The sequence below is a fragment of the Erinaceus europaeus genome, chromosome 12 (assembly GCF_950295315.1).
Source record: "Erinaceus europaeus chromosome 12, mEriEur2.1, whole genome shotgun sequence".
Lineage (NCBI taxonomy): Eukaryota > Metazoa > Chordata > Mammalia > Eulipotyphla > Erinaceidae > Erinaceus > Erinaceus europaeus.
In genome coordinates, this window is record NC_080173.1 from 39,393,578 (window position 1) to 39,406,807 (window position 13,230).

The window sequence follows — 13,230 nt, forward strand, 5'->3', positions numbered from 1 at the left end:
TCCCATATTAAATGGGCTTCATGATTCCAAGCAACTCAAGCTTCAAACTCAAGCATGCTTGTATTTTGATGCCTTAACAGATGCCTTAGCAAGCCATGGAATTGGGAGGGAGTATACAAATTAGCTCACCTGGACAGTATACTGTTTTGTCATCCAAGCTCAAGCCCAATTCCCACCACACTGGAGGAAGTTTCAGTGCTATGATCTCTTTCTCTGCCCACTCTCACTCTCTGCTTCTTTGTATCTTTCTCTTTATACCTATCTGAAAATTTCATTCTGGAACAGTGAAGCCTTGGTGATTAATAATAATAATATAAACAGAATAATAAAATACAAAGGTCATTCTGCCTGTTACCTGCTCTGTGACTTTATTCCAGTCTATCCTGCAGAGGTACACCAGGTAGAAGAGGGCTTGAAAGAATACACAGACGATCAGTCCAGACCAGAGACCTGGAAGTATGAATGAACACCACAGTTTACATCAGCTTCATTCTCCTCCCATCATCCTTAAAACTTTTCCGGAACCACAAGCTCCACAGAATCAACTTTAATTCACTTTCACAAAACTGTAGATATTATAAAGCAAGGATTAGATGTCAGTGATCTTTCAAGGTCATCAACTGATCAGTAAGCAATCAGATATATGACCCCAACTGTCTTCTCCTTTACATGCTGGTTTAGCACATTTATAAAAGTTTTATTTTAGGGTGGGAGTAGATAGAATAATGGTTATGCAAAGAGACTCTTATGCCTGATGCTCCAAAGTCCCAGGTTCAACCCCCTGCACCACCATAAACCAGAGCATAGCAGTGTTCTGGTAAAAAAAATATATATATTTATTTATTTATTATTATTATTATTATTTATGACAGAAGCAGAGAATCACTCTGGCCCATGCAATTCTGGGGATAGAACTCAGGACGTCATGCTTGAGAGTCCCGTGCTTTATCCATTGAACCTCCAGAGCCTCCAAGCTAGTGCTTCTTTATTGACTTTTTCTCTTTTGAGTTACAAATGGGGTGAAGGGCCTGAAGCCTGTGATTGGAAAGGCTGACAAGGTCCAGTCCTCATGGAGTTTGTGTCCTGGGAGACTGAGACCTGCACATATTAGTTAGAGAGGGCTGAACCCCTGGGACCCCTAGTCAGACTCCGACTGAACACCTGCAGGAGGAACAGGAGGGCAGGGAGCTGAGAGGGGGCCCAGGCAGGCAGAGGGAGGTGCTGGGGCAGTTCCAAGGAAGGCTCTATAGTCACTGCCCAGGTCTAAAACCACTTGATGCCCAGGGCATAGAGGGCAGGAGGAGGCTGGGAGGGCAGGGACAGAGTGCTGCAGACTTGGAGCAGTCCTCTCTGGTTCTGGGTTAAGGGGTCTCGCTAAAACATGTATCTGGGGGACCTGAGGGGTTCAGAAGCCCAGGTGGAAACCCTATCTCCACTGCTGTGTGTGGGACACCTTACTGTAACAGTGCTGTGTGGGTGTGCCAGCTATGCCTCCACACCCCCGAGGGGAGAGTGTCTATACCACCTGACTGCCTGTCACCCACCAATAACACTGTCAACACCCACTGAGATGAAGTGGTGATTTCCCTGAGGATCAGGCCACTGGTGACTTGCTGTGTGCCTGGGGCCACTAAACTGCACTGGCATAACCTCTCCATCTGAGATGAAGAGTGACTGACAGACTTTGATTGACTGACTCTTCTTAACACTCATGCTAGGAAAGATTCAGGAATGTCACTATCCAGTATATGAAAATTGCTATAAAACTATAAAGAGAAATGATTTAAATGTATACTACATATAATATCTACTATCAGAGAAGCATTAAATACTTAAGACAGGGCTGGTCAAATAGATCACTTGGATAATGTCCTTCTTTGCCATGCGGGTAACCCACATTTGAGCCCGGACCCCAATGCAATGGAGGAAGCTTTAGTGCTGTGGTCCCTCTTTCGCTCCTTCTCTCTCTACCTCTTTGTCTCTGTCTCTACCTGAAAAAAGTCATCCTGAGTGAAGCACCAGTGATAAAAATAAATAAACAAATGTGTCTATATACTTTCATCATATTTGGGAGCTACTCTGCCCTGATCTAGCATTTTAGTCCTATTCTCAACTCTGGCACAACCTTCCCAGACAATATTTTTAGCTCAACTACATGTCAGCTATCAGGCTCAGGCAAGAATTAGTAAAGTAGGCCACTTAGAATATATCTAAAATAGACTTCCTACCTTCTTCCTACATGAAGACCCTTAGTTCTGTTTGCTCTTTTCTTAGCTTAAGATTCCTGATTATTAAACAATTTGTCCTGCTTTATATCTTAATGCTTTTCAGCCACCAAGTTGCAGATGCTACCATGACATTATCCTGACTTCCCTGGGCAGAGGAGCTCACCTCCCCGGAGTTCTCCCCCATCAGGGAAAGGCAGAAACATACTGGGGGTATAGATCGACCTGCCAACGTCCATGTCCAGCGGAGAAGCAATTATGGAAGTCAGACCTTCCACCTTCTGCATCCCATAAAGAATTTTGGTCCATTATTCCCAAAGGGATAAAGAATAGGGAACCTTCCAGTGGAGGGGATGGGATATGGAACTCTGGTGGTGGTTGGAACTGTATGGAATTGTTCCCCTCTTATCCCACAATCTTGTCAATCATTATTAAATCACTAATAAAATAATAATAAAATAATAAACAGAGCAGCTGCATTTCTCTCCTCTCCCCAGTCAACTAGGAATATCAAAAGAGACCACCTGGGACTGCAACAAGACAGGATTAGAACTACTATGGGAACCCACCAAATCACCAGAACATGCAGAGACCACAGCTCTGCCCAGATCTCCAGCTCTACCCAGTTGAGAAACTTCTCTAAAGAACAAGGGATATCAAAGATCACCTGAGACTGCAACAAGATGAGACTGGAAATACTTTGGGAACACACAAAGTCACCAGTGAGTGAAAACACATGTAGCTCATGGACAGAGAGGAGCCTAAGGAGAGATTCCCATATCTACTCCTGAGCAGCTGGTAATAGTCTGGCAGTTTGCCAGTTGAGGTACCACCTCCAGTCCATTTTACCAACAAAAAGACTGCTGAAGGGAAGAGAGGACTTCCCTAAGGCTCACCAAATGCAACTGTGAGTCTCCATTGCTACTGCCCTCAGAGGCTGGAGCAGCAGGGGGGAGGACCTGTGCTGACATGTGGGGGGGGGGGAGAACTGACCAGGAAACTCAGGAGAAGAGCTACACCCAAGTGGTCTAGCAGTGGAGCTTTGTAGTGGGAGCCTTTCCACATTGTTCTCCTGATGAGAACATGGTGAATAATTGCCTCAGAAACTACAGACTATAAATGGGACTTTCTTAGAAACTCACAGGACCCAGCAGTGCTGCTCAGCTTGGCTCTGGCTACTAGCAGAGCAGCTGAATTGACCCTGGAGCTTTGGATCCTTGGGGTGTGGGAGTCTCTTTGCATAACCATTGTGCTACCTCTCCCCTACTTTGTTTTATCTCTTGGTCAGCAGTGAGTGATTAAGCTAAAAAAACCTACTTATAGGTAAAAAGCCGTCAGGCTCCCATAGCCTACAGGGAAGAAAAAGAACAAAAGAGGTTTTAACAGCCACTGAGCTTCAACTCATGGAATGAGATAAATAACATTGAAACAACTGTTAATTGCCACATCTGTGAACTCTTTATGTACCTTACTTAGACACAAGGCAGTCCAGACAAGAGTGATCAGTGGACTGAAAAATACTGAGAGAAGGACCTTATAACACACTATAATAATGGTTAAACCAAGGAGAAACATTAGAGAAATGAATGAGGACAAAAGTCCAGCTAAAAGCCCTGCTCCAAAGGTAGAAACACAGATGAATGAGATCAACATCCAAATGCTAGCTAAGGAATTAATCACAGGAGTGCGGAAAGAGTTTGAAAGAATTGTCATCAGAAATGCAGAAACAACAAATAAGACTCTAAAAGAAAGCACTAATTATCTCGAGGTAAGAACACAAATAGCTGAACTAAGCTAACAATACAAATAGCTGAACAAGCTAATACAGTATCAGAACAGGGTAACAAAATAGATGAACTCCAGAAAACAACAGAGAGGAGAGAGAATAGAATAAATGAGGCAGAAAACAGAATTAGCAATATCAAGGACAAATTAGAGAAAACTAAAAAAGAAGTAAGAGGTCTCAAAAAGAGATTAAGAGATACTGAAAACAACAACAGAGACATATGGGATGACTTCAAAAGAAATAATATACGCATTATTGGCTTACCAGAGGAAGAGAGGGAGGGAAAGAAAGCATTCTACAGGACATAATAGCTGAGAACTTCTCTAATCTAGACAACATAAAAGACATAAAGGTTTGAGAAACTCAGAGGTTCCCAAACAGAATTAACCCAGACTTAAAGACAACTGAGACACATCATATTCAGAATGAAAAGGAATAAAGATAAAGAAAGGATCCTGAAGGCTGCAAGAGAAAAAACAAAGAGTCATGTACAGAGGAAAACCCATAAGATTAACAGCAGACTTCTCCATACAAACACTACAGTCCAGAAGAGAATGGCAAGATATCTATCGAGTGCTCAATAAGAAAGGCTTTCAAACAAGACTACTGTATCCTGCGAAACTGTCATTCAGACTAAATGGAGGCATAAAAACCTTCTCAGACAAGCAATAACTGAAGGAATCAACCGTCACCCAACCTGCCCTGAAAGATGTTCTGAAAGGTCTCCTATAAACAGTCAGACCACCATAAATAGGCCATATATCAGAACACTCTAAAACTCTACAAGAATGGCGTTAAAATATCTTCAATCTATGATATCAATAAATGTCAATGGCCTGAATTCACCTATTAAAAGGCGAGTAGGAAGATGATCAGAAAACACAACCCAACCATATGTTGTCTGCAGGAACCCCACCTAACTCAACAAGACAAACACAGACTCAAAGTGAAAGGACAAAAAACTACCATGTAAGCCAGTGGACCACAGAAAGGGGGCAGGAACAGCTATGCTCATATCTAACACAATAAACCTTAAAATAAATAAGATTTAAAAAGATTGGAATGGACATTACTTAGTGCTCAGAGGATCAATAAATCAGGAGGACTTAGTGATTATCAACCTCTCTGCACCCAAGGAGAGGCCATCTAAATATATCAAACATCTACTGAAAGAGCTATAGCAATATATTAACAGCAACACAGTAATAGTAGGGGACTTCAACACCCCACACTCTCAACTTGACAGATCATCTAGGCAGAAGAATCAATAAAGAAACGAGGGAGCTAAATGAAGAGATAGATAAGCTAGAACTATTGGACATTCTCAGAGTACAAATGGTGATTTCACCATTTTCAGCCCATCTTGATGGAGCTTGAAGAAATCATGTTAAGTCAGAAAGAGAAGGATGAATATGGGATTATCTCATTCACAAGTTGAAAAAGAAGATGAGAAAACACTAAGCAGAACTTGGACTGGAGTTAAGTGTATTGCACCAAATTAAACAACTCTGGGTTAAGTGGGGGTGGGGTGGGTGGGGTGTTCAGGTCCTAGAATAGGATGGCAGAGGACCTAGTGGGGGTTGTATCGTTGTGTGGAAAAAATGAGAAATGGTATGCATGTACAAAACAACTGTATTTACTGTCAACTATAAAACATTAATCTCCCAATAAAGAAAAAATTTTAAAAAATAATAAAAATGAATGTGAAAAAGACATTACAAAGTTACTAAATCCACATCTTTAAGAAGCACATAAGAGGGAAATTACGACTTAAAGAGCAGGACGTCCAGCCGGCGAAGGGTAGCGTTTGGCTATTGTGTGAGGAAAGAGCAATTTAAAAATGGGTGATGTTGAGAAGGGCAAGAATATTTTTGTCCAGAAATGTGTCCAGTGCCATACCGTGGAAAAGGGAGGCAAACACAAGACTGGACCAAATCTCCAATGTCTCTTGGGACGAAAGACAGGTCAGGCTGCTGGATTCTCTTACAGGGATGCCAACAATAACAAAGGCATCACTTGGGGAGAGTACTTGGAGAATCCCAAGAAATACATCCCTGGAACAAAAATGATCTTCGCTGGCATCAAGAAGAAGTCAGAAAGAGCAGAGTTGATAGCTTATCTCAAAAAAGCGACTAATGAGTAATAGGTGGCACTGCCTTATTTATTATAGAATAGAAATGTCTCTGACTTTTTTTTATGTGAACCATATTTAAATTGATCTCATACACCAGAATTCAATTCATGTATAACAGATAGAATGCTTTTGTCAGACGATTCTTATTTAAATAAGATTGGCTTGTGGTTAAATGAATATGATCAGTGTTTTGGATTTTGATAACTCTAGTTCAGCAACTGCAATCCCTTTTCTTTGTAAAAATATAATTGGATTTGTGCTCAAATTTTCAAAGATGCTGAATGCCATCTCAAAACTTACAGGAGGTTGGTTTTGTGTTGGTTTTGTTTTGTGTTATAACTGGTTGATGTAATTAAATACTGTGGAAATCCTTTCACTGTCTCAGAACAAAGAAATATTGACCTTTGTTTCAAGTTGTATTCTTTAGCTGGATAAAAACAGGGAGGGCTGAAGATACATTGGCAGTATCCACTTTATCCCTTTGGTCTCAAATATGCCAATTGAATTAAAATCCCATGTCTTTAAAATATTGCCTTTTATGAATGAAAGGCATTGTAGTGTAATTTGTGTACAATATCAAATAAAGACTATTTAATACCAAAAAAGAGGGAAATTACATTATCTGTACAACCCCATATTTGTGAATAAATTAAAGATATTGGGATAAAATATATTTAAAATTATAATAATTACATTAAAATATCTTTATTTTATATCTGAGGTGTGGAATGATAGAGGATTTTTATATTTTTATACCTGCATGCATTTTCTAAAACTTCCTTCTTATTAATGTATAAATTTAATCATTAAAAAAATGTTATTCATGGGGTGAGGTGGCACACCTGGTTGAGTTTACATGCTATAATGCACAAGGACCCTAGTTTGAGACCCCCTGTCATCATATGCAGGGGGACACTTTGCTATATTTAGATATAGACTTCTGGTGATGGGAATGATATCCCTGTTACCTTATAATTTTGTAAATCAATATTAAGTCACTAATAAATTTTAAAAATAATAATAAAGTAAAAGCAAGAAATACTGTCATGGGCAATAAGAAAACTAACAAATCACCAATGTTACAGGAACTTAGTGTATAAAAGGAAAATGGTTTTATGCGTTTATTTTTTTAAAGCAAATCTGAATTATAAACCCCAGCTGCTGGGTAAAATCATGGCAACTTCTTGTCTGATCAAATAATATTACCAGGATACTGGAGACATGAGTGGCAGATATGAGATGGCCATAAACACTTGGCAGTTCTTTGTGCCGAAGTCCAGCTTGAGCTAAGTCAAATACCCCAAAGGCTCACTGTGGTGCTGTTAAAAAGGAAGCTTGAAGCCTGTGACTGGACAGACTGACAATGTTGGATCCTCAGAGATTTCATGTAGATGGAGAGAGAGAAAGAGAGAACAGCAGCATCAATGTTTGTATGGATACAAGGCAGCTACTGTGGCAGCTACAAAATTAAGGTTCACAAGTGGTGAATTGCTGCATAATCAAAATATCTCACATTGTAAAAATGTTCTTTTTGGGTACAGAACAAAAGAAGTCACTTCAATATGTAATATTGCATTCAGTTGGCCCTTCAGTCAAACTGTTGTTTTTCCTAAAAAAAAAAAGTATGATCTATTGTTACCCAAAAAGAATCTATAGAATATGTATTTTTCTTTTTTTAAGAATTTATTTATTTATTCATAATAAAGATAGGAGGAGAGAAAGAACCAGACATCAGTCTGGTACATGTTATGCCAGGGATCGAACTCAGAACCTCATGGTTGAGAATCCAATGCTTTATCCACTGTGCCACCGCCTGGAACACTAGAATATATATATTTTCCATATATGTTCTAAATACATATATCATATATGTATATATATATATATATTTGCAAGTGCAAATACACAGAGGAAATATGTAATGAATTACACCCAAAAAATGCAATAGATTACTGTACACATTAAAACTAACGAGAAATTTCAGTAAATTTGTAAGATTAATACATAGAAATCAGTTGTGTTTTGATATATCATCAGTGAATAATCTTAACAGGAAATTACAAAAATAATTATATTTACAATTGCATCAAAAGAAAAAAACACCTTGAATACATTTAGCCAAGGAAATGAAAGCCTTATACTACACCAAAGACTATTAAACACTCTTTATAAGAATATAGACAATCCCATCAATGTGTACTGGAGCGCCACTTCCTCAGAGCCCCACCCTACTAGGGAAAGAGACAGACTGGGAGTATGGATCGACCAGTCAACGTCCATGTTCAGCAGGGAAGCAATTACGGAAGCCAGACCTTCCACCCTCTGCAACCCACAACGACCCTGGATCCATACTCCCAGAGAGATAGAGAATAGGAAGGCTATCAGGGGAGGGGGTGGGATGTGGAGATCGGGTTATGGGAATTGTGCGGAATTGTACCCCTCTTATTCTATGGTTTTGTTAATGTCTCCTTTCTTAAATAAAAAAAAGTATATAAAAAAAGAATATAAAGAGTGAAATTAGTGCAGCCTGGAATATTCCTAGCCATGACCATAGAATGCAAAATCAGACCTACAGGGATATGGGCCCTGGATCAAATTGATGGGGTTTACAGTTAACAATATTTATATATTTTTCCCATATTTGTGAACTACTCTCTTCCCTGATCCAGCTTTCTAGTCCTTTTTCCAACTATAACACCATCTCCCCGGACAATAATTTGGGTCCACCTGCATCTTAGATGTCAGGCTCAGGCAAAAACTAGTAAAGTCATAGAGCCCTTGGAATAGACCTAAAATAGACCTACTAGCTTTTTCTGAAATGGAGACCCCAAATCTTCATCTGCAATACTCTTGCCTTTAGGTTCATGATTAGTCAACAATTTGTTCTGCTTTACATCTTAACTCTTTTTCAGCTACCAGGTTCCAGGTACTACCATGATGCCAACCTGACTTCCCTGGGAAACGACCCCACCAATGTGTCCTGAAGCCCAGTCTCCCCACATCCCTTCCCCCACCAGGGAAACAAAGAGACAGGCTGGGACTATGGATTGACCTGCCAACATCCATGTTCAGCTGGGAAGCAATTACAGAAGCCAGACCTTCCACTTTCTGCACCCCATAATGATCCTGGGTCCATACTCCCAGAGGGATAAAGAATAGGAAAGCTATCAAGGGAGGGGATTGGATACAGAGTTCTGGTGGTGGGAATTGTGTGGACTTGTATCCCTCTTACCCTATGATCTTGTCGATATTTCCATTTTATAAATAAAAATTTAAGAAAGGAAAATACAGTCAGAAAAAGTAAACAATATAAAGAACTAAATAGAGATGTTATATTCATAAGACCTAATATTGGTAAGATTCCAATATTCTCTCAAAGCAATAGATTATGATGCTGTGGTAATAAAAATCCCAACAGCCTTTAGTGAAGAATTGTTATTTTCATACTTGGGTGAAATTGCAAGAGCCCCAAAAGCAACATAGCAAAACTTTAAAAAAGACAAAGTTAGAGGACTTACAGTTCTTTTTAAAAAATATTTTATCTATTAATGAGAGGAATAGGAGGAGAGAAAGAACTAGACATCACTCTGGCACATGTGCTGCCAGGGACTGAATTTGGGACCTCATGTTTGAGAATTCAACACTTTATCTATTGCGCCACCTCCCGGACCATAGGATTTATAGTTCTAGTCATGTTTCAGGGCTGAGAAAATTCATTATTAACTGTAGGAAGTTGTTCTGACAAGTCTACTGAGCTTAAATTTTCCCTTTTGCCCACCACAACAGTACTCAGTTCTGCTCTGTGGAAGCACTGAACTCAAAAGAGAATAGCTGTGTATTTCCTGTCCTACTCTAAAAACAGGCATCTCTTTAGTTCAATTTAATTTTATTTTTGTTCTGAGTGGGAGAGGTAGAGGGAGAGAGAATGGGAGAGGGAGAGGGAGAGAGAGAGGGACACCAGAGCATTGTTCATCTCTGGTTTATGGTGGTGCTGGGGACTGAACCTGGGACCTCAGAACCTCAGGCATGAAAGATGTTTGCAGAAGCATTAAGCTATCTTCCTGGCCCCATTTTTTTTTTTTGCATAGAAGAGACACTAAGTAGCTATTTGGGGAAAAAATATTCCATGGGTATCATTTCCAGTTAGTTGCTTCATATCTAAGAAGCTGATCTTAATACAAGTGAGAAGAATTAAAGTGAGTACTGATATAATCAAGTATGTGATGCAGTGGACAAAGAGTTAGAGGTTCTGATTTGTGTCCCGAGCACTGTATGAGCCAGAGTGATGCTCTGTCCCTCCATATATAAAGAAATAAGTATTTACTTAAATACATACCTATGATTCCAAGTTTTGCAGCAAACATCAGAGAGATTCCAAGAGGAAGGCCTAAAGCATAATATCCAACTGCGCTCAAGGCAGCACCAACCATTTGCTTTCCTGTGCCTCTCAGGACTCCACTGCAGGTTCCCTGAAGAGAAGAAAACCAAAGCCAGCACAGCAGTCACATCAAGTCAGAATACAAATTCAGCAGCCCAGGACATCGTACAGTGAATAAGGCATTAGACTCTCAAGAATGAGATCTTGTGATCTTGTGTTCACTCACTGACATTGTATGTGCCCAGAATGATGCTCTGGACACACACACACACACTCTCTCTCTGATGTTAATAAATATATCTTAAGAAAAAAAAAGAATAAAAATTTGAATATACTCATCTCAAACACTGCAAAAAGCAAAATTTCTTTAAGAGAAACAGTTTGCTTTTTAGTTTAACTTATTAATTCATTCATTCATTGAGAAAGAGAGTTAAAGAATCCATAGCACTGAAGCTCCCTTCAGTGTGGAAAGAGTTGGGCTCAAACCTGAACTGAGCTATGGCAAAGTAAGTGTATATTTTCCTGTCTCTTACTCTCTATCTAAAAATGATGTGTGTACCTTTGGTGGAATCATGCATGAAAATCCTCACAGGCAGGGGAGATAGCATAATAGTCTTGCAAACAGACTCTTGTCTGAGGCTCTGAGTTCCCAGGTTCAATCCCTAGCCTTACCATAAGCCAGAGCTGAGCAGTCCTTTGAAAAGAGAAAGAAAGAAAGAGAGAGAGAGAGAGAGTCCTCACAGTAAAAAAATGTAGAGAGAGAGAGAAAGAGAGAGAAGGGAAGAAAGAAAGGAGGGAAGAGAGAGAGAGAGAGAGAGAGAGAGGAAGTCCTCACAGTAAAAAATGTAAACTATTAAAAGGAACTAATCTGACATGGCAACTGAAAGCCAGTGCAGCAGAGTGGGCTTCAAAAACACCCAAAGCTAGGGTGATGACAAGTGTCTCACTCTCTTCCACACTGTCCTGACAGCCAGTGTTTGCTTATTAGATTTATTAATGAAAGAGGAAAGAGGGAGAGCCAGGCAGAGACTTAGTCTGGCATATGTGATGCTGGGGATGGAACTCAGGACATCATGCTTGAGAGTTCAACACTTAACCCACTGAGCTAGCTCCTGGGCTACAGATGTAGACTCTTGCTCTGAGACTAAGTGCTGAGACTGGTGTAAGACCTCAAATGGGAGGATGGTTCCAGGGTTCAGTGAAAGTTTTTTTTTCCTTTCTTTCTCATTTATTTTATTTTATTTATTTATTTTCCCTTTTGCTGTCCCTTTTTTATTGTTGTTGTAGCTATTGTTGTTATTGATGTCATCATTGTTAGATAGGACAGAGAGAAATGGAGAGAGGAGGGGCAGACAGAGGGGGGAGAGAAAGATAGACACCTGCAGACCTGCTTCACCACCTGTGAAGTGACTTCCCTGAAGGTGGGGAGCTGGGGGCTTGAACCAGGATCCTTATGCCAGTCCTTGCGCTTGGCACCGTATGTACTTAACCCACTGCACAACCGCCCAACTCCCTCTTTCTCATTTCTATAAGAAATTTATTTCAAATTATCATCACATTAATCACCCATAAACATGACAAAGTTGTAATAACACCCTTCCAGTAACATGTTCATAATTATATCATTGCCAATTCATATTTAAATATTATCTGTGGGAGAACTTTATCTGTGTCCTTTATTTTTCATTTCCAGTGGAAAGATTTTTAAGATGCCTGCACATCCACAGAAGACTAGCCTAGAGAAGTGTTTCTGAGTGCTTAGTACTAAGTCAGAGGCAGCAGGGGCTGGCTTGGAGGTCATAAGCAGACAACACCTCACCACTTGGCCAGGACAGTCCCGGATAACACAGGTCTACTCCCCTTTGAGGTGCTGGGCCCCTAAGTAACCACCTCCCCTACAGACAGCTCAGAGTCCTTGAAGCAAGAGCCCCCCTCTCTTTTCAACAGTGAAATGTCAGCTATTGAACTCAAGAGTCAGGAACACAAAACAGATTTCACTTTGTACAGTGGAGCCAGACCATCCCAAAGACTCACTGCAAGTGCATCAAACAGGTGGAAGGGGGCGAAGATGGGCACCACACGACTGACCAGGGAGATGATGTCTCTGTTGGAAGAATAGCAAGTAGCACAGCCATGATTAACACAAGTCTGGCCATGCAATCAGTGGGTTCACTCAGAAGACTACATTTTATTTATTTATTTATTTATTTATTTATTTATTTATTTATTTATTATTTCCCTCCAGGGTTATTGCTGGGGCTTGGTGCCAGCACTACAAATCCACAGGTTCTGTTGGCCATTTTTTATTTATGCTGGTCTTTGTGCTTTGCATTATGTGTGCTTAACCTGCTGTGCTACTGCCGGATCCCACCATTTTTTCCATTTTCTGGAGAAATTAAGAGGAGAGGGGACGATAGAGAGGGGGAGAGAAAGATAGACACCTATAGACCAGCTTCACCGCTTGTGAAGCAACCTGCCTGCAGGTGGGGAGCTGGGGGCTCAAACTAGGATCCTTTCATGGGTAGAAGAGTATATTTCTACTTAATGAGAGATATGAGAAGGACAGGCTGTGGCACACACAGTAGAATGAATATGTTGCCATGTATGAGGACCAAGGTTTAAGCACCTGGTCATCACCTGAGGGGAGTGGGAAGAGGGTAGCTTCATGAGCAGTGGATCAGTGCTTTGGGTCTCTCCCTCCTCCCCC

General features: G+C 40.4%; 2 protein-coding genes across 4 annotated transcripts in view; one reads left to right on the forward strand and one right to left on the reverse strand.

Annotated features, from left to right (window-relative positions):
- The window catches only part of LOC103116343 (multidrug and toxin extrusion protein 2-like), a 46,484-nt gene that overhangs the window by 4,031 nt on the left and 29,223 nt on the right, over positions 1-13,230 (reverse strand). Inside the window, exons 13-15 of one of the 3 annotated variants that reach the window (XR_009552991.1) lie at positions 12,558-12,627; positions 10,573-10,614; positions 356-450 (exon numbers count right to left, since the gene is read on the reverse strand). Coding sequence is in view for 2 of the 3 variants with exons in the window: in XM_007526213.3 (XP_007526275.1) it covers positions 356-450; positions 10,482-10,614; positions 12,558-12,627 (298 nt within the window). In the remaining variant the exon portion in view is untranslated. Of the gene's footprint in view, positions 1-355; positions 451-7,200; positions 7,755-10,481; positions 10,615-12,557; positions 12,628-13,230 lie in introns of those variants that run through there. The other 2 variants (XM_007526213.3, XM_060203185.1) reach the window with 2 other exon arrangements.
- LOC103116311 (cytochrome c, somatic-like) lies at positions 5,806-6,277 on the forward strand. Its single transcript, XM_060202422.1, has one exon. It carries the CDS (start codon positions 5,852-5,854, stop codon positions 6,152-6,154), a length of 303 nt encoding a protein of 100 aa, XP_060058405.1. The 5' UTR covers positions 5,806-5,851; the 3' UTR covers positions 6,155-6,277.